We start from the raw sequence: 20,719 nt of genomic DNA, 5'->3' as shown, positions 1-20,719 counted from the left end.
GTGTGAATCAAAAATGGTCCACCGCCCAAAGAACATCCATCCAACTTGACACAACTGTGGGAAGCATTTCAGGTCAACATGGGCCAGCATTCCTGTGGAGCGCTTGACACCTTGTCGAGTTCATGCCCCGTAAAAATGTAGGATGTTCTGAAGAAGAAAAAATGGAAGGGGGTGAAACTCAATATTAGGAAGGTGTCCTTAAACATTTTTTGTACACTTTTCTTCTGCATTATCATGAACGTTGAAGGGGAGAAAAAAAGTGAGCAAATTTCACTGTTCAAACAAGAAAATGTGCTAGTTTTTTAGTAATTTCAATCCATAATGATTTGAGTACCATTTCACCTCTGTGCCCAACAAGACTTCGTACACGCATAGCAGTTGCAGGCCCTACAGTGAAAACAGGTTACACTTGTAACAAACTGGTGATACTCATTTGGTACAGTTGCCTTGTAATGCAAATATTGATCAGGAGTCAACCATGTCATTACTGGTAAATGTCTCATAACCGCTTAGTTAGAACAAACACACGTGTGAACAGAGATTACAATTAGACTAGGCCTACATAAGACGTGGCTTTGTAACATTTGCCACTTCCTGTTAACCTGGTCGGCGTTACAGGATTATGAGGGGGCGCATTAAGCAGGGGCACAACGTTGCGGAATGTTCAGATAGCCTTATGTTATTTAGAGCAAACGTTTGCCTAGTGAACATGACCGAAGTCTTAACTTGTAGGCTAAAACATGGAATTGGCCCTTGGATAGTACTGTGTGTTGGAGACAGCCTTCCTCCATTCCACATTGTGGTGCAGGCAAAACCAGGGCATCAACAGAATGCTGCAATAAGTGTATGCATGTCCTCTCTCTCTCTATAGGTAAGTGGGGAATCCTACCCAGACCATCCCTTTTCCCTGACAAGAGACTGAAAAGATGGAATGCAGCACAACATTTTCTCAGTGTAGTGTTAAGAGAATATGGTTGACTTTACACTGACATATTTAATACTTGTGCTTTGATTGGCAACTCTTCTGCAATACGATTCGTACAATATCTGTAACTCACTGAATAAACACTAAGCCAATTCCTAGGAGTCTGAATCTCGATTGATTCTTTCCGAGGGGAGCTACAGTAATAGCACCCAAATGCACCTCAAAATATTTAGGCTAGTTGGGGGCCATACATAAACCATTCACTTGTGTGCCTTGCATCATGTTTTAGTCTCGATAGAAATGTGATATCGAACCCGGGCCTGAAGTTAGAATACAAGTGACGCCACAGAATTGGACATATGTTTAGTGAATAAAACACATGCAAATATTGTTTTGAGATGGTAAAAGCAAAACGTTTATTCAGTTCATGATACAAAAGAGTCTCACAGTAAGCGCCAAAACACACACGTCTTTGATTTTGTAGGCCGCATACAGACCCTGGATAGCGAAACGGTTCAAACGTGACTCGATTTCAGTTCGTTTTGCGCTCACAGCATATAGCACAAATCAGTATACAGCAAATCACCAATATGCACTCACTATCTGTTCCGATGATGTACGTGTTCTAATTCGATATTCAATTTGTCCACAAGGTGATCCTATTATCAGACGAAAGGAAAAATACATATCCCTTAGTTCTGGGATTTTTTTTTTTTACACCGATCCTCCTCCACTGTCATTATCTTAAAAAGAGCAGAGATTCCCCGTTTATCGACAAGTCCCAGACAATAATCATCCTTAAAATGGCACAAATCTTATCCAGAACATTTTTACACGTATCAAAATGTCTTGACGAGTACAGAAGAGTCTCCGGGGCAGATGCCACCAACTCGGACAAAGCACGCCATCGGACTTGGATAAAGAAGCTCGGTCAATGGGGGAAAATCTAAAATATGACAGGATCATAATTAAACATTTAATGTCTATCAAATTGGGAACAGTGTCTGATTTACTCTTTCCACCTGTGAAATAAACAATTATGTCCATTATGCGCCATGTCCATTTGCGGCACAATGTGCAAGTCTCCCAAATGGCACCCTATTCCCTACATAGTGCTCTGGGGGGGAAATGTGTGCACTATGGGTCCTGGTCAAAAGTAGTGCACTACATAGGGAATAGGGTGCAATTTGGGAGGTGTGCTATATCCAAAAGTCCCTATAGCCTCCTGTAACCCCTTTTGATACATGCATCTCTATTACAGGAGGACGTCTGATATGTGTGTTCTCTATTCCCACTATTGTGATCTTTATTCAATATGATGAGAAAATGACAACTGGCCACGGAGCAGTGAACCCTATCAACACAGCTGTCTGAGTCAATAGGTCCCTTTTGAGTAGAAAGAAATCCTGTTCTCACTTTCCCTGTTAATTCCGTGGATGACTGAAACTTCCCTCCACTCTCTCATGCATGTCTACCCTGGGAATGTTTACTCATGTGACACAACCCTCTCGGTCAGAGAGGAGTGGTGTGTGTGAGAGAGAGACAGAATGCATTTTTATTATGGAATGTACAGAAAAGATTTTGCAACGGAAAATGTTTTGCAACAAAAATCAGAGTTTCTATTTCTGCCAATTCAGTTAGGTCCCTCCTTGTTTTGTCCCGTTTGGTTCCAAGTGAATACAGCCCTGCCAAGACCACCACAATCTTATGTTTGGCACAGAGGTGCAATATACATGCATTCAATTCTTACTGGTCAACTTGTCTTAGCGCTGAGAGCATGTAAACAGATGAGACTATCAAATACTGGATGGAACATACAACCAAATATATTAGGGCAATATTTACAAAGAGCATTTTGTTCATCCACAAAACAAAATGGATGGAGTTCAGTGGCTTGGGCTCTCGTTGACTCACGGAGTGTCAGAGTTTCGCAGAGAGGATAGAAATTCAGCCCACAAGAGAGCACAGTCAGTAAGCATGCACGTAAAACACTTAACCATGGCAGTATGTCCCATAAAACCCCACTTCTACCTCCCAAGTCTTCATTCCAAGTAGGGAAATGCCCCTTTAGAAAGACACAGGGGAAAAATACACGCATATGGAAACAGCATACAGCCAGCAACAAGTCAGAAGTCCACATACGATCACCATTCGCTTCTGGACTGGAAAGCATTAAAACACAAAGCCAAAAGACCCAGCATCCTGATATAGTAGGTTCTCTTTTTTTTCTCCCCCCCTGTGAATAAAATGCTAAAATGTCTTATCAAAAGGAGTATTATATGCAGCGCAGCACGTATGACTGGGCCTGTCACGTTGTTCATCCTAGATGCGCAGCACAATACGAGGACGGGAGAACTGGAGCCTGGGAGTGCAAAACACAAGCGTCGGCCATCTTGGCTCAAAGACGTACAATGGGAGGCCATTTCGGCTCCAAATACAGGCACATCCCATAGACAGCGATAGATAGACGGAGATTGCACAGTTACAGTATATCCAGCAAAGGATTGATTCACCATGATCCACAGACGGACGGAAACACCAGCAAACGACAACTACAGCAAAACAGAAACGCCTTCATCTCCCCCCATCATCATCTTCAACAGTTAAAAGCCAGCAAGAGGACAAATATCACAAGGCATCTCCTTTGAGTCTTCTTGGCTGTTGCGCCAATTGAAAGAAGACAACCAAAATGGAAAAAAAGGGAACGATAAAAGAGTGTATGCTCTCAGCCGCACGTTTTCCCGAACTCCCGGCCAACTGGACATGCTGGAGAATCCCACCGCCAACGACTAGGTGACATTGTCCCAAGGCTCTTGGTCAATATAAAGTGATGGGAGTTTTTACAAATACAGCAACGATGAGTAAAAAAGAAAAGGAACAACAAAGTCACGGATGGATAACTTAGGGAGCCTGGGTCACTGCCTGTAATAGGTACCTGGAAGAGACAGACATAAAAAAATAAGAGACAGCAGACATAAGCTTAAACTTTTCATTGCAACCACAACTGTGTGTGTATGGTAGAGAATCCAAAACAGTGGGAGATCTCTTAGGAAATTAACTAATCCGTTCAGCGCATGTCAACAACGTGGTATGCTGGATAGTTAGCTCCATTGGAAAGAGGGTTAAATCTGCACTAAAACGATCCAAGTGACAATGGGAGTCAGACTGGTTCAGTAGAACGTTGCACTCAATGTACACGCTGATCTAGTCGGGTAATGTAACTTAAAAAACACAGCAGGGGGCCTCCGGTAGCTGGACTGACCTTTGTAAGCAGCCTCAGGTCTGGCTGGAGTGCGGGAAGAGTAGTGGCTCTCTGAGTAGCTGTAGCTGGTCTCCACATTCTCATAGTCCTGTGGAAGAGGTTGAGGAGGTCTGAGAGACGAGAGAGAAATAACAAATCATGTTGTAAGGGCATTATATTGGTGTAAAAAGAGTTTAATGTAACAAGGGGTGTATTTAATGTTGTGATAAGTGTTGCAATGTTGTGGGGGGGGGGGGGGGGGGGGCACACACTTGGCATTGGCACACACTTGGCATTCTCTCAACCAGCTTCATGTGGTAGTCACCTGGAATGCATTTCAATTAACAGGTGCGCCTTGTTAAGTCAATTTGTGGAATTAATGTGTTTGAGCCAATCAGTTGTTGTGACATGGTAGGTGTAGTATACAGAATATAGCCTTATTTGGTAAAAGACCAAGTCCATATTATGGCAAGAACAGCTCAAATAAGCAAAGAGAAATGACAGTCCATCATTACTTTAAGACATGAAGGTCAGTCAATATGTAAAATTCCAAAAACGTACATTTTATTAAAGTGCAGTCGTAAAAACCACCAAGCTCTATGATGAAACTGGCTCTCATGAGGACCGCAACAGGAAAGGAAGACCCAGAAAATAAGGACAAGTTCATCAGAGTAACCAGCCTCAGAAATTGCAGCCCAAATAAATGCTTCACAGAGTTCAAGTAACAGATACCTCAACATCAATTGTTCAGAGGAGAATGCGTGAAACAGGCCTTCATGGTCAAATTGCTGCAAAGAAACCACTACTAAAGGAAACCAATAATAAGAAGAAACTTGCTCAGGCAAAGAAACACGAGCAATGGACATTAGACCGGTGGAAATCTGTCCTTTGGTCTGATGAGTCTGCGCTTAGTGGGACTATCATTTGTTTTTCAACAGGACAAAGACCAAAAACAAATCTCCAGGTTTTGTAAGGGCTATTTGACCAAGGAGAGTGATGGAGTGCTGCATCAGATGACCTAGCCTCCACAATCACCCGACCTCAACCCAATTGAGATGGTTTGGAATGAGTAGGACCGCAGAGTCTAGGAAAAGCAGCCAACAAGTGCTCAGCATATGTGGGAACTCCTTCAAGACTGTTGGAAAAGTATTCCTCATTAGCTGGTTGATAGAATGAAAGTGTGCAAAGCTGTCAAAGTAAAGGGTGGCTACTTTGAAGAATCTAAAATCTATATGATTCCATAGTTTTGACATCTTCACTATTATTCTACAATGCAAAAAAGTAAATAAAAACCCTTGAATGTGTAAGTATCCAAACTTTTGACTTGGACTCTATCTAGGTACAGTGGGGCAAAAAAGTATTTAGTCAGCCACCAATTGTGCAAGTTCTCCCACATAAAAAGATGAGGCCTGTAATTTATCATAGGTACACTTCAACTATGACAGACAAAATTAGAAAAAAAATCCAGAAAATCACATTGTAGGATTTTTAATGAATTTATTTGCAAATGATGGTGGAAAATAAGTATTTGGTCACCTACAAGCAAGATTTCTGGTTCTCACAGACCTGTAACTTCTTCTTTAAGAGGCTCCTCTGTCCTCCACTCGTTACCTGTATTAATGTCACCTGTTTGAACTTGTTATTAGTATAAAAGACACCTGTCTACAACCTCAAACAGTCACACTCCAAACTCCACTATGGCCAAGACCAAAGAGCTGTCAAAGGACACCAGAAACAAAATTGTAGACCTGCACCTGGCCAAAATTGTAGACCTGCACTTGATCTGGGGCTCCAAGCAAGATCTCACCCTGTGGGGTCAAAATTCACAAGCAAAAATCCCAGAACCACACGGGGGGGACCTAGTGAACGACCTGCAGAGAGCTGGGACCAAAGTAACAAAGCCTACCATCAGTAACACACTAAGCCGCCAGGGACTCAAATCCTGCCGTGCCAGACGTGTCCCCCTGCTTAAGCCAGTACATGTCCAGGCCCGTCTGAAGTTTGCTAGAGAGCATTTAGATGATCCAGAAGAAGATTGGGAGAATGTCAGATGAAACCAAAATATAACTTTGTGGTAACTCAACTCGTCGTGTTTGGAGGACAAAGAATGCTGAGTTGCATCCAAAGAACACCATACCTACTGTGAAGCATGGGGGTGGAAACATCATGCTTTGGGGCTGTTTTTCTGCCAAGGGACCAGGACGACTGATCCGTGTAAAGGAAAGAATGAATGGGGCCATGTATCGTGAGATTTTGAGTGAAAACCTCCTTCCATCAGCAAGGGCATTGAAGATGAAATGTAGCTGGGTCTTGCACAATTGGTGGCTGACTAAATACTTGTTTGCCCCTCTGTAAATCGGTGCTACAACGTTGTAATAAGGTGTTCTACATTGTTGCAGCTAATAGAGTGAGACATACCTGGCAGGCTTTTGGTGGTTCCTGTGCCTCTGATACTCCTCCTCTCGGGACCTGGGACGCACTACCTCCTCTGAGTTGGGCTGGAACACACATACAGATAGTGTTTTCCTGTCTATCTGTGGTCTGGAATCCATTATCAACAAGTTGACAAAAAAAAAAAACAGGCACCCTAAACTGTGCCAATACACCGTGGCTCTCTTACTACAGAACTCCTATGTCAAAACCAGATCATAATCGGCACCAAAGTTAAAATACATGCATCCATACATTACAGTATTGAACACAAATTCCATCTTGATGACTATCAAAATACTGTACATGTAGTGCTAAAGTCAAAGTGTTACTGATCATAAAGTCGTCTCGTCCAGAAAAACGATGCGAAGAAGACCAGTCACCTTGAAGTCTCCTCCCTCTGGCCGCCTCCTCTCTTCCAGCCTCATCCCCCTCTCTTCCGGCCTCATCCCCTGCTTCTCCTTCTCCCTGGACTTCTTGTACTCCTTCTTCTCCTGCTCCATCAGCAGCCGGGCTATCTCCTGACGGCGCCAATACAACCTGGTTCACTACACAGCTCTAGTACAAGACAGACGCACTCCTTGTCCCAATGAATTAGAGCGCGGTGACACTTCTCCAGCCCCATCCCCCAGCGGTTTACCTAAACAAGTGGCTTGGTACCCACCGTTGTTTTTCCAATCCCAGATTGAACTTTTCAGCCACATACAGTAGTGCTGCTTCATATGTTATCTGGCAGTATACACTGACAAGAGCTATTACCCATGATGTGGTGAAATGTGATTAACCCCAGGTTAAAACCGACCAAAGAGAATAAATGGGACCAGGGTTATCATTTATTTAACAAAGGCAAACCACTGTCACGCTCAATAGCTGGCTTTATTGATGGGGTGAAAGTCGAGACATCAGTGACTGAGAGACCGGGCAAGACAGAGAGAGACAGCCAAGAGAAAGAGAGCGATAAAGTGAACGAGAGAGAGCGAGAGACAGCCAAGAGAAAGAGAGCGATAAAGTGAACGAAAGAGAGCGAGAGACAGCCAAGAGAAAGAGAGCGATAAAGTGAACGAGAGAGAGCGAGAGACAGCCAAGAGAAAGAGAGCGATAAAGTGAACGAGAGAGAGCGAGAGACAGCCAAGAGAAAGAGAGCGATAAAGTGAACGAGAGAGAGCGAGAGACAGCCAAGAGAAAGAGCGAGAGACAGCCAAGAGAAAGAGAGCGATAAAGTGAACGAGAGAGAGCGAGAGACAGCCAAGAGAAAGAGAGCGATAAAGTGAACGAGAGAGAGCGAGAGACAGCCAAGAGAAAGAGAGCGATAAAGTGAACGAGAGAGAGCGAGAGACAGCCAAGAGAAAGAGAGCGATAAAGTGAACGAGAGAGAGCGAGAGACAGCCAAGAGAAAGAGAGCGATAAAGTGAACGAGAGAGAGCGAGAGACAGCCAAGAGAAAGAGAGCGATAAAGTGAACGAGAGAGAGCGAGAGACAGCCAAGAGAAAGAGAGCGATAAAGTGAACGAGAGAGAGCGAGAGACAGCCAAGAGAAAGAGAGCGATAAAGTGAACGAGAGAGAGCGAGAGACAGCCAAGAGAAAGAGAGCGATAAAGTGAACGAGAGAGAGCGAGAGACAGCCAAGAGAAAGAGAGCGATAAAGTGAACGAGAGAGAGCGAGAGACAGCCAAGAGAAAGAGAGCGATAAAGTGAACGAGAGAGAGCGAGAGACAGCCAAGAGAAAGAGAGCGATAAAGTGAACGAGAGAGAGCGAGAGACAGCCAAGAGAAAGAGAGCGATAAAGTGAACGAGAGAGAGCGAGAGACAGCCAAGAGAAAGAGAGCGATAAAGTGAACGAGAGAGAGCGAGAGACAGCCAAGAGAAAGAGAGCGATAAAGTGAACGAGAGAGAGCGAGAGACAGCCAAGAGAAAGAGAGCGATAAAGTGAACGAGAGAGAGCGAGAGACAGCCAAGAGAAAGAGAGCGATAAAGTGAACGAGAGAGAGCGAGAGACAGCCAAGAGAAAGAGAGCGATAAAGTGAACGAGAGAGAGCGAGAGACAGCCAAGAGAAAGAGAGCGATAAAGTGAACGAGAGAGAGCGAGAGACAGCCAAGAGAAAGAGAGCGATAAAGTGAACGAGAGAGAGCGAGAGACAGCCAAGAGAAAGAGAGCGAGAGACAGCCAAGAGAAAGAGAGCGAGAGACAGCCAAGAGAGAGCGATAGAGAGCGAGAGACAGCGCGATAAAGTGAACGAGAGAGAGCGAGAGACAGCCAAGAGAAAGAGAGCGATAAAGTGAACGAGAGAGAGAGAGAGAGACAGCCAAGAGAAAGAGAGCGATAAAGTGAACGAGAGAGAGACAGCCAAGAGAAAGAGAGCGATAAAGTGAACGAGAGAGAGACAGCCAAGAGAAAGAGAGCGATAAAGTGAACGAGAGAGAGAGACAGCCAAGAGAAAGAGAGCGATAAAGTGAACAAGAGAGAGAGACAGCCAAGAGAAAGAGAGCGATAAAGTGAACGAGAGAGAGAGACAGCCAAGAGAAAGAGAGCGATAAAGTGAACGAGAGAGAGAGACAGCCAAGAGAAAGAGAGCGATAAAGTGAACGAGAGAGTGCGAGAGAGAGATTTGCAGTGACACGTCAGTCTGTAAAAAACAGAAGTTTCCAGACCGAGAGAAGGGGCCACATCCTTACCTCATCCTGAGCCACTTGGGCTGCGCGCTTGTCCATCTTGCTCGCCTAGAACCCGAAAAAAACAACAATTAGAAGCCAAGTTTGAGTCACATCCCCCCCCGCCCCCCACGGGTACTGAACATTATTATCATAACATAGGAGGTGGCCATGTCGAGACGAAGACCTTCCTCAAAGACTTGAGACATGAAGCTACACGGCACAATACAAAGCTGAGATGTACTGAATGTAGACTCCGCTGTTCACACTGGTCAGGATATCGCCAATGCATAGATTCTGTTGTTAAATTCCCCAAGTTAAATTGACAATGAACCCCCCAAAACACAGCACAAATGACAACTATACATGTATCTTTGATGCTGCTGTAACTAAATGCACCTAAAATAGGGGGCTAAGGTAGAGGCCAACTGAATGGCGAGAGGGAGTATTACAGTACACGGTTGTGACATGGATGATCTTGAAAATTAAAAGGGTGTTTTTAAATGTTTTGGGGGGGGGGGGGGGTCGTCGACATTCACTCGCTGACCAGTCCTCTCACCTTGACCTCTTCCTCTTGTAGTTTCCGGGCCACCTCCATGTCCAGGATCTCCTGCTCCCTCAGGTCCAGTTGGGCGATGCCCTGGGTGGCCTCGCCCATCCCGTACTCCCCTCCTACCACCACTGCGCCGCGACCCCCTGGTCCCCCTTGCACGATACGACCTGCAGGGGGCGCCACATACGAATTAATACAGCTGTATGTCGAGTCAATGATACAAACCACAGTATCCCCAACTCTGATTCCTCCAGGGCTTGTAGTGCAGTGTCTATAGATTTAAGTCACTGGCATTTTTTTAATTTATGGTCCGAGACAGTAGATAGGTGTTTGGACAAATCGATGGCAAATCAATGCCAGTACTCGATCAGTTGTGGAGAGTAGGGCTATAAACACTGCACACCGACGGAAGCCCGTGTGGACTAGAATTAGAAGGTTCAAGACAGAAATGTAATGTATACAAGCTGACAAATAATGGAATCATATCTGTTCTACACAGTACATTTCTATCTGGACCATCTGTCATGTTGCATTTCCCGATGGAACAGAATCCACTGAGCTCAAATCACGACCCCCCCCCCCTTCCACTACAGTGGAATCGTCACCATAACGATAAATCAGATACGGGAAGGAGAGAAACCCACCACACCAAGAAGAGGAAGAAGATGAAGAGGAAGATAAGGGTATGATTAGTAATTATTGTGTTAGGGAGCCAAAACCACCACCAGCAGCTCCCAGCAATGGGCCAATCAAGGCTACACATGCACACACCACACACGGTTGACCATGGGCCCGGCATTGCGCCGTACCTGGCTCCCTGGGAGCGGGGTGCGTGTAGGAGCGCTCCGTGCCCATGCTGGGCCCCTCCTCAGGGTCCTTGTGACCTCTCCTCTCCCCCCTCATCACGCGGGGGCTCCTTCTGGCCTCCTCCTCCTCCTCACACAGCTCACTGGGGCCAGAGTGGAGCCTGGCCATGGGCCCCCCCTCATCCCCAGGGCCCTCCACCCCACCAACAGTCCAGGCCCGGCTGCTGGGTATGGGCTCGTAATAGTCTTCATCAAGACCTCGCTCCCTGCTCTTGGTTCTCTCTCGGCGTCTGTCTTTTTCTCTGTGTTTGTCTCGGCCATGCTCTTGGTCTTGCGATCGCAGCCCATGTCTCTGTCCGCCTCGCGATCTCTCCTCGTGTCTTGGTGCGTCTCTCTCCCTCTCCTCGTCTCTCCTGGCTTCTCTTTGCCGGTCTTTCTCCCACTCTCTTTTTCTCTCCCAGGCCTCGTCTCTCTCCACAGGGTTGTGGGACTGCGGGGGCGGCCGGGCGGGCCTCTCCTTCCTCCTCACCACCCGCTCTCCCTCATCCCCTCTCTCCTCTCTGTGTCTCCTGGGCTCACGGCTGTCTGGGTAGAAGGTGGACTGGGACCCCTGGGGGTCTCGGCCCCTCTGGCCCCCCTTCCCTTTACTTCTACCCTCGGTGGGGTGGTGGTAGTCTGGGTAACTGCCCCCACGTTTCCCCCTGCTATTGGAGAGGTGGTCCTCGGGGTATGGGTCTCCATGCTTGCCCCTACTACCCCCTCCTCTACTCTCTAAATGGTGCTCGGGGGATCTGGAACATCCACTGGTGCTAGGCTCCACAGAGTCGTATGGGGGGTATCTGGTCCTGCTAGGTTCAAAAGAAACGTACTCGGGGGAGAGGTCGCGCCGTGAGCCTGGGGTAAGGGGATGCGACTCGGGGGAGTGGCAGTTCGAACCAGGTCGCCTAGGTTTGTCATCCAGGTCCAGAGGGGCTCGGATGGCTGGGCCGAGGGGAGGGGGATGAGGGGGGGGTCGATGTAGAAGGAAGACATGGATGGATGGGACAAGACAATGGCAGATGTGAGCAAACACTGGGTTGGTTAGTGAACACAGGGTTAGTTAAGTCACAGCACCTGCATGTAAGGACCGTGAGGGTCCATCATGGAGCATGTTTAAAATGTTGAGCCATGGATATTTCGTACAGTTTCAGCAAACTTAAGTTTGATAATTAAACGGGTGCCATTTTGGCTCCAATTATTCCCAGACAATCGGATCCGAGTTAGAATGCAGAGTGGGATGTTATTATCATGGGAAGTTTGAAGCCAACACGGAGGGCTAGTTAGCCGATCCCCGTACATCTATAGCCGAGGTAAAAACCAAGCTACTGCTCCAAGCACCTCAGGCAGGGAGAAGGGATGACATGCAGGCATTCATGTTATGACAATCAGTGAGTGACATCCACGAGAAAGCAATGGAACAATATGGACATAGTATAGTAATACGTGGCATTTGACAGACAAACCTCTTGGAGTGTGTCGTACCGGATAGCTTCGTATTGAGCTGTGGTCGGAGGCACTTGAAATTGAACAGCTTTTTTAAAGCTATAAAAATAATAATCAGACGATTATTGGGTGGGGGGGGGGTCATCTGATTTGAAAAAATATATAAATACAATTCATGCTTAGTTCAAAGAACCAGTAGCCGCCAGATGAGGTTGTAACAAGCAGATCGGTTTCTGTTTTCTTCCTACACGTGGCTTCTTCTTCTGAACATTTTAAGTGACAAAATATTATGGCCCCATCACTGAAAGATCAGACCGTTTCCCCTCAAGCCGTGCAGGGCAGCACGGACAAGACCAGGCACGGATATCAGGCAGGAGGGAAAAGAACAATCAACGACGCTGTTCTTTTCTACACGGAATATCACACAAAATGATTGCCTGATGACCTTCGGGAACTTCCCTTTCTGATGCATTTCAGTCACTTCAAACCATACTTCCTTCAGATTGAAATACTGTCAAAAGTAGTCAGACCGATTTGTAATACAGTCATAGCCGTCCCCCCCACCCCCCAAAAAAAGTAAACAACGGCCTTTGATTACATCACTTTTTTATATGGTGGGGGTCGCCGGCCAAAAAAAGCCTGTCGTCAGCTGAATGGAATGTCGGCCATCCTGCAGCTGTTGCTGAAGCTAATCTCGTCAACCGAAACTACTGTTTATGTTTAACTTTTGAAACAAGAGCGAGGCAAGGGAATGTACAAACCTACGTTAAAACACATTTAAAAGTCCTAATGTTTCCTTAAAAACGACACTGAAGTGAAGTCATTGTTGAAAAACAAAAGTTCCGCCCTCAGCCTGGGCTGCTCTCCAATGGTGGCTTGAGGATCGAGCCTACTTTGTGGTCACCGTCATCTGCCGAAGATGTATTAGCCAACTAAGTCGGTACCGAGTATTCCGAAAAAGGTGAGCGGTTGTCATGCTCTGAAACGCAACATTTTGGAAATTATTCTCTCTAGCCTATTTCTGTGGCTTAATAAAAAAAAGGCAAAGCCTGGATATCTCGTCTTCCTTCCTTCCTTCCTCGGTCTCCTCTCCCTCCCTTCCCACTTCTCTCCCCTCCTCTCTTTCCAATGGCTTATCTGCGTAGAAGAGGCTGAGCGTTAAACCAACCGTTTCTCTCCCGATTTGGAGGATTAAGACAAACATGGCAGCGCCCCCTCCTTTCCTCACTTCCTGAGAGGGGCAGCCAATCACACGACCTGCCAGAGATAAGACATGGCAGAGTGTGTGTGTATGTATGGATATTTGAGATTTAAAATGCTCAGCCAGACAGCATGTACACACACAGGGTAGTACTGCATATGAGGCTTTAGTTCTTGGCCTATACTCACAAAGCATCTCAGAGCAGGAGTGCTGATCTAGGATCAGGTCTCCCTCCTGTCCGTGTAATCTAAATCGGAAAAAAAGATCAGCACGACAACTCTGAGACGGTTTGTGGATACAGAAAAATGCCAATCACTAGGAAAGTAGAGATCCGTGTGGAAAGACGAGACAGCAGTGACCGTCCCTTCAACCCTGTTCATGTCAACACAGAGGTGGAGGGAAAACCTGTGTGTGTGTGTGTGTGTGTGTGTATCGTCCACACCTAACCTATATACTGTAACCACAGCCTTAGCTTTGTGTAGAGTAGAAGGAAATCCCTGACTATACTCTCTGTTCCTTTTAAAAAAGAGAAAGAAAAGAAAATCACTTTGAAGAGAAGATTTAATCCAATCGTTAGGTGAAATAGAGAGCGGTCCTGGGCAAATATTCCTCCTTGCCTTCTGTCTAAATAAAAGTAGCTAGGTGGGGCTGGGCCTGCAGGAAAACCTCAGCCTACCGACCTACCCCACTGTGTGTGCGAGCGCCAGCTGCGGAGGAAGGTGAAGAACATTAAAGAAACCAATTAATTAAAAATACCCCCTGCACACGCATGCACACACCTGTGCCTCTAGCTATGAGGCCTGAAAGAGCTTCCACCACTAACGCCTCAGTGAATAAGGTAAAATGCCCACCAACACTTCCCAATGAGACATTAAAATGATTAACGACAAATGTCTTACTGTTTTTAAGGCAGGGGGATGAGGAGGCTGGAACCCACTATGACAAACATTAACTGCCAAAAAGACCCTTCAAGTCTCTTGATTATTCTGACAGCAAGCTTCTAACTGTTTAAAATGGAGCCTTATTGCTGCAGTCAAGTCTAAGCTGTTCCCGCAGCCCTGCAAAGCACTGTCTCGGCTCACTAAGGAGCAAAACCACTGGGTGTGTGTGTGTGTGCGCAAGAGAGAGAAAGCGAGCGATGACAAACGACTCTTTTTTTCTACCTTAGTACCTACGCAGTACGCACCCTCAAGGTCAACTATGAAACAGCCCTCCTAAATCCTCGTCCGAAAGATCAACCCTACAGTAACTCACGCACCTCTCCACACACACCTCGTGCATCTCCATCCCTGACCAACACACACACTGTATGACCTTTCCAATCCACCCCTCGCCATAATGACCCACCCTGACACACACGCATGTGTGAATGGCTGCGTGTGTGCACGTACCCCGGCCACTCTCACCCCAACCGTATCCCGGCCACTCTCACCCCAACCGTATCCCGGCCACTCTCACCCCAACCGTATCCCGGCCACTCTCACCCCAACCGTATCCCGGCCACTCTCACCCCAACCGTATCCCGGCCACTCTCACCCCAACCGTATCCCGGCCACTCTCACCCCAACCGTATCCCTCCCTGAAACAGACAGGGGGCGCTCGACCCACCTCCTTTATCCTCGTAGTACTCCTCCTCAAAGTTGGCCTCCAGCTGCTTCTGTCGCTTCCTCTCCTCCTTCATCTCCTTCTCCTGCAGCTTACGAGCGATGGCCTGGAAAAAAACACACACACACACACACACACACACACACATAAAAACAAAACACCTTAAACTGCTGACACCTCGCTTGTTATTTTTATCCTGGATTTCTCACACAGATGAGCTGCTTTTCACTGAGGATTACAAATGAAAAGGTTTGAAGAAGTAGCCTATGACGAATCCGTAGTATGGCCCTGTACCTGCACAGTGCCAGTCAGACCTGGATTCAAATACAGGCCTATTTGAAACCTTTTAGCGTTTGCTTTAGCCTGCCGGGGCTAGCGCCGGATGGGCAGGGTGACGTTTTGGGACTATTCTATTGGTTCCATTTGAAGCAGGTAAGCTAAAAAAAAAAATCAAGCACATATGAAGTATTTCAAATGACTCAAAATAGTTTTTGAACCCAGTTCGGGTGCCAAGGAGGTCACCATTAGGCTAGACATGCTTTACTAACAGTAAAGTGGAACAAACAAGTACAGGGTGTAACACCAGCAGTGGATTTGAATAGGCCAATCCGGTGACCCGCCTGTGGTGACTCATCGATACTACAGTGGGGGTAGGGTGGAGGGGGTGCACCCATGTTGATTGGGTGCAGGTTGACGCTTCCCCTGGACCCTGATCTTGGGTCGGTTTAGCATTTCCCCCACTAACGGTTAATGGTTAGGATTAGGGAAAGGGGGAAGCTGATCCTAGATCTGTACCTAGGGACACTTCACCCCAGAGCTGTTGATTGGGTGTGGGTGTAGTGTCACTTACCGCATCCTTCTCCTCCTGCTTGCGCTGCTGCTCCGCCTGTCGAACCAATTCCTCCTGTATCTCCTGGGCAATCTCATTGTCGCTGCGCTCTCTAGGTGTGTGTGTGTGTGTGTCAGAGACAAAGGAGACAAAACATTAGAAGCAAATACAGAACAGTCAACTACCCCAAAACCTGTACCCTGCCCAAAGTTCTTGTATGGATAGTAGGGCTATTTGTATCTTGTCCACACTACCCCACTCCATAACACTAGTGGCAAAAACAAGGGCTTTCACAGAACACAACAAGGACGCTAGTGCTTCTATATCTGCATTGCTTGCTGTCTGGGGCCGGGTTTCTGTAGAAGCACTTGGACATTTTGCGGATGTAAAAAAAAACAACAAAAAAAACTGCCTTTATTAAACAATCGATTTGATTGACTAATCAAGCGCGACCTCGATAGCGTCTCTCCGTTTCAGTCTTCCTCCTCTCGGCCTGTTCAGGATTACGAAAGACAGATTTATCCCGTGTTGTAAAGCGGTGAGGAGACCTGTCACAATGTGGCGGCGACAGCTAGGCTAACACAGTCGGGCTGCGATCGTTGACGCGTTGAGCTGTAGCCGTGTTGGCTCAGGGTACCAGGGCAGACGACGACGGGTCCGAGATTAGGCAGATGGGAGGTCTTCGCTACCGATCTGTCACGCATATAGCCTCCACTCCAATGACCTGCGCGCGCGTGTGTTCGTCAACTGAACCGATTCGGAAGCACAGCATCTGTGAGACTCAGGCGGCTCACACCCGAGCTGACTGATTATTCGGGAGAATATGCCAGTATGCAAATATGTAGGCTATTTTCTTATCTGTTTTATAATTACCTGCCCCCTTTGAAAACAGTGGAGACTACCAATAACAGTATACGGGCATTACCAAAATGAATAGACTTCCATTTGAACTTCAGAAAACGGCTCCTATTTCAATTTCAGGTACCCTGCTTGAAATGCTCATATTGGAAATAGATGCTATGAATTACACTGCCGAGGTGGCAGCCGGGCTGCGGGCCCCCCCCCCAAAAATGGTATTACCAGCGCCTGTGGCGTGCTCTCCCCAGATCACCCTCTCGAAGCCAGCAGTGACGTTGAGAGGCCATCCCCTCACACACCCACAGCTAGCCGTGTGGCTAAAGGAGCTAAGCGAGGCATGGGGTAAAGAGAGCGAGCGAGACAATAGGCCTGGGAATTGCCAGGGACTTCACGATACGATATTATTGCGATACTTAAGATGCCGATATGATATGGATTGCGGTTCTATATGCATTGTGATTTTACTGCGATTCGACGTTCCAAATATGTTGCTCACCACGTGTCTGCTGCAGAGGGACAAGAGAGAGCCATGAGAACTAGTTTTGATTTGATTTGTTGTGGAAATAAAGTGCTGATGAACTGAAATACTAGTTTTGGTGCAGGTACAGCCAACTAGCGCAAAACATATTGCCTATAAACATTATTTTATGTAACTATCGATTTTATCCCACATCACTACAAAACAGCCTACAAAAAAAAGTGGGGGGTGGGGCGAGAGAGAGAGAGAGAGAGGGACAGACACACACTGGGCAAAGGCAGAGAAGATGGCAGCAGGAGCTCCCAGCATGCCAAGCAGCATTAGCCGGGCTGTATGCGCAGCAGAGCATCTGGCCTCTCTCTTGGGGGCGCTGCCCTGCTGCTAGTGAGCGTGTGAGGAAGACTCACTTCGGAGCACAACTTTCACTGCGGCATGAGCCAGCATATTTGGCACCAAAAAAAAAGAAAAGAAAAGTGGAGCACTTTCTTCCACATCTGACACAATAAAATGTGGCTGTGGCAGGGTGTTTAGCATCATGTAAACGGTGTGTATAATACGGTATGTGTGCGACTCATACGTACCGGTGGCGTCTAGGACTTTAGGGTTAATGTGTGGGTTAGATCATGGTTCTCTAGGAGTGTCTCTAGAACCTTCGGCTAGGTTAAGATAGCAGTAGTTTGTGTGGATGCGAGTGCGTTTTCCTACATTTGACACCCAAATGTCTGCTGCCGTGTTATGGTCGTAGTAGAGTCCGTGGTCGAATGATATATAATTAAGCAAAAAGGCCCGAGGGGGTGTGGCATATTTAAGCAGTAAAGCACGAGGTGTGGTATATGGCCAATGTACCACAGCTAAGGGCTGTTCTCAGGAACAACGCAGAGGTGCTTGATTGCTATATAAACTGGTTACCAATGTAATTAGAGCGGTAAAAATAAATGTTTGGTCACACCGTTGGTATACGGTCTGATATACAGTGCATTAGGAAAGTATTCAGACCCCTTCGCCTTTTCCACATTTTGTGACGTTAGCCTATTTCTAAAATGGATTAAAGAAAAACATTTCCTCAGTCTACACACAATATCCGAGGCGGTGCAGCCAACGGGTTTCTTCACGCATCGCGCAGACAGAAACAAACATCTTTCTGGTAAGAAGAGGGGCGGGGGCGTATGCCTTATGACATGGTGACATGGTGTGATGAAAGAAACATACAGGAACTCAAATCCTTCTGTTCACCTGATTTTAGAATTCCTCACAATCAAATGTGAGAATGAGAATTCTCTTCGATTATAATCACAGCCGTATATATCCCCCCCCAAGCAGACACATCGATGGCTCTGAATTAACTTTATTTGACTCTTTGCAAACTGGAAACCATTTATCCGGAGGCTGCATTCATTGTAGCTGGGGATTTTAACAAGGCTAATCTGAAAACAAGACTCCCTAAATTTTATCAGCATATCGATTGCGCAACCAGGGGAAAGCCCTTGGATCATTGTTACTCTAACTTCCGCGACGCATATAAGGCCCTGCCCCGCCCCCCTTTCGGAAAAGCTGACCACGACTCCATTTTGTTGATCCCTGCCTACAGACAGAAACTAAAACAAGAGGCTCCCACGCTGAGGTCTGTCCAACGCTGGTCCGACCAAGCTGACTCCACACTCCAAGACTGCTTCCATCACGTGGACTGGGACATGTTTCGTATTGCGTCAGACAACAACATTGACGAATACGCTGATTCGGTGTGCGAGTTCATTAGAACGTGCGATGAAGATGTCGTTCCCATAGCAACGATTAAAACATTCCCTAACCAGAAACCGTGGATTGATGGCAGCATTCGCGTGAAACTGAAAGCGCGAACCACTGCTTTTAATCAGGGCAAGGTGTCTGGTAACATGACCGAATACAAACAGTGCAGCTATTCCCTCCGCAAGGCTATCAAACAAGCTAAGCGTCAGTACAGAGACAAAGTAGAATCTCAATTCAACGGCTCAGACACAAGAAGCATGTGGCAGGGTCTACAGTCAATCACGGACTACAGGAAGAAATCCAGCCCAGTCACGGACCAGGATGTCCTGCTCCCAGGCAGACTAAATAACTTTTTTGCCCGCTTTGAGGACAATACAGTGCCACTGACACGGCCTGCAACGAAAACATGCGGTCTCTCCTTCACTGCAGCCGAGGTGAGTAAGACATTTAAACGTGTTAACCCTCGCAAGGCTGAAGGCCCAGACGGCATCCCCAGCCGCACCCTCAGAGCATGCGCAGACCAGCTGGCTGGTGTGTTTACGGACATATTCAATCAATCCCTATACCAGTCTGCTGTTCCCACATGCTTCAAGAGGGCCACCATTGTTCCTGTTCCCAAGAAAGCTAAGGTAACTGAGCTAAACGACTACGGCCCCGTAGCACTCACTTCCGTCATCATGAAGTGCTTTGAGAGACTAGTCAAGGACCATATCACCTCGACCCTACCTGACACCCTAGACCCACTCCAATTTGCTTACCGCCCAAATAGGTCCACAGACGATGCAATCTCAACCACACTGCACACTGCCCTAACCCATCTGGACAAGAGGAATACCTATGTGAGAATGCTGTTCATTGACTACAGCTCGGCATTCAACACCATAGTACCCTCCAAGCTCGTCATCAAGCTCGAGACCCTGGGTCTCGACCCCGCCCTGTGCAACTGGGTACTGGACTTCCTGACGGGCCGCCCCCAGGTGGTGAGGGTAGGCAACAACATCTCCTCCCCGCTGATCCTCAACACTGGGGCCCCACAAGGGTGCGTTCTGAGCCCTCTCCTGTACACCCACGACTGCGTGGCCACGCACGCCTCCAACTCAATCATCAAGTTTGCGGACGACACAACAGTGGTAGGCTTGATTACCAACAACGACGAGACGGCCTACAGGGAGGAGGTGAGGGCCCTCGGAGTGTGGTGTCAGGAAAATAACCTCACACTCAACGTCAACAAAACTAAGGAGATGATTGTGGACTTCAGGAAACAGCAGAGGGAACACCCCCCTATCCACATCGATGGAACAGTAGTGGAGAGGGTAGCAAGTTTTAAGTTCCTCGGCATACACATCACAGACAAACTGAATTGGTCCACTCACACAGACAGCATTGTGAAGAAGGCGCAGCAGCGCCTCTTCAACCTCAGGAGGCTGAAGAAATTCAGCTTGTCACCAAAAGCACTCACAAACTTCTACAGATGCACAATCGAGAGCATCCTGGCGGGCTGTATCACCGCCTGGTACGGCAACTGCTCCGCCCTCAACCGTAAGGCTCTCCAGAGGGTAGTGAGGTCTGCACAACGCATCACCGGGGGCAAACTACCTGCCCTCCAGGACACCTACACCACCCGATGTCACAGGAAGGCCATAAAGATCATCAAGGACATCAACCACCCGAGCCACTGCCTGTTCACCCCGATATCATCCAGAAGGCGAGGTCAGTACAGGTGCATCAAAGCTGGGACCGAGAGACTGAAAAACAGCTTCTATCAAGGCCATCAGACTGTTAAACAGCCACCACTAACATTGAGTGGCTGCTGCCAACACACTGACACTGACTCAACTCCAGCCACTTTAGTAATGGGAATTGATGGGAAATGTAAATATATCACTAGCCACTTTAAACAATGCTACCTTATATAAT

At 47.1% G+C, this 20,719-nt stretch overlaps 1 protein-coding gene across 4 annotated transcripts in view; it reads right to left on the bottom strand.

Annotated features, from left to right (window-relative positions):
- Positions 1-1,316: 1,316 nt before the first annotated feature.
- The window catches only part of LOC110524032 (RNA-binding protein 25), a 34,789-nt gene continuing 15,386 nt past the window's right edge, over positions 1,317-20,719 (bottom strand). The window contains exons 1-10 of one of the 4 annotated variants that reach the window (XM_036977831.1): positions 17,075-17,285; positions 15,742-15,832; positions 14,895-14,997; positions 10,607-11,584; positions 9,804-9,964; positions 9,269-9,313; positions 6,980-7,117; positions 6,585-6,664; positions 4,188-4,275; positions 1,317-3,860 (exon numbers count right to left, since the gene is read on the bottom strand). In XM_036977831.1, coding sequence (XP_036833726.1) covers positions 3,651-3,860; positions 4,188-4,275; positions 6,585-6,664; positions 6,980-7,117; positions 9,269-9,313; positions 9,804-9,964; positions 10,607-11,584; positions 14,895-14,967 — 1,773 coding nt within the window. In that variant the 5' untranslated portion in view covers positions 14,968-14,997; positions 15,742-15,832; positions 17,075-17,285 and the 3' untranslated portion in view covers positions 1,317-3,650. Of the gene's footprint in view, positions 3,861-4,187; positions 4,298-6,584; positions 6,665-6,979; positions 7,118-9,268; positions 9,314-9,803; positions 9,965-10,606; positions 11,585-14,894; positions 14,998-15,741; positions 15,833-16,173; positions 16,442-17,074; positions 17,286-20,719 lie in introns of those variants that run through there. The other 3 variants (XM_036977832.1, XM_036977828.1, XM_036977829.1) reach the window with 3 other exon arrangements.

The sequence above is a fragment of the Oncorhynchus mykiss genome, chromosome 5, assembly GCF_013265735.2.
Source record: "Oncorhynchus mykiss isolate Arlee chromosome 5, USDA_OmykA_1.1, whole genome shotgun sequence".
Classification (NCBI taxonomy): Eukaryota; Metazoa; Chordata; class Actinopteri; order Salmoniformes; family Salmonidae; genus Oncorhynchus; species Oncorhynchus mykiss.
This window is presented reverse-complemented; position numbering and strand designations above follow the sequence as displayed.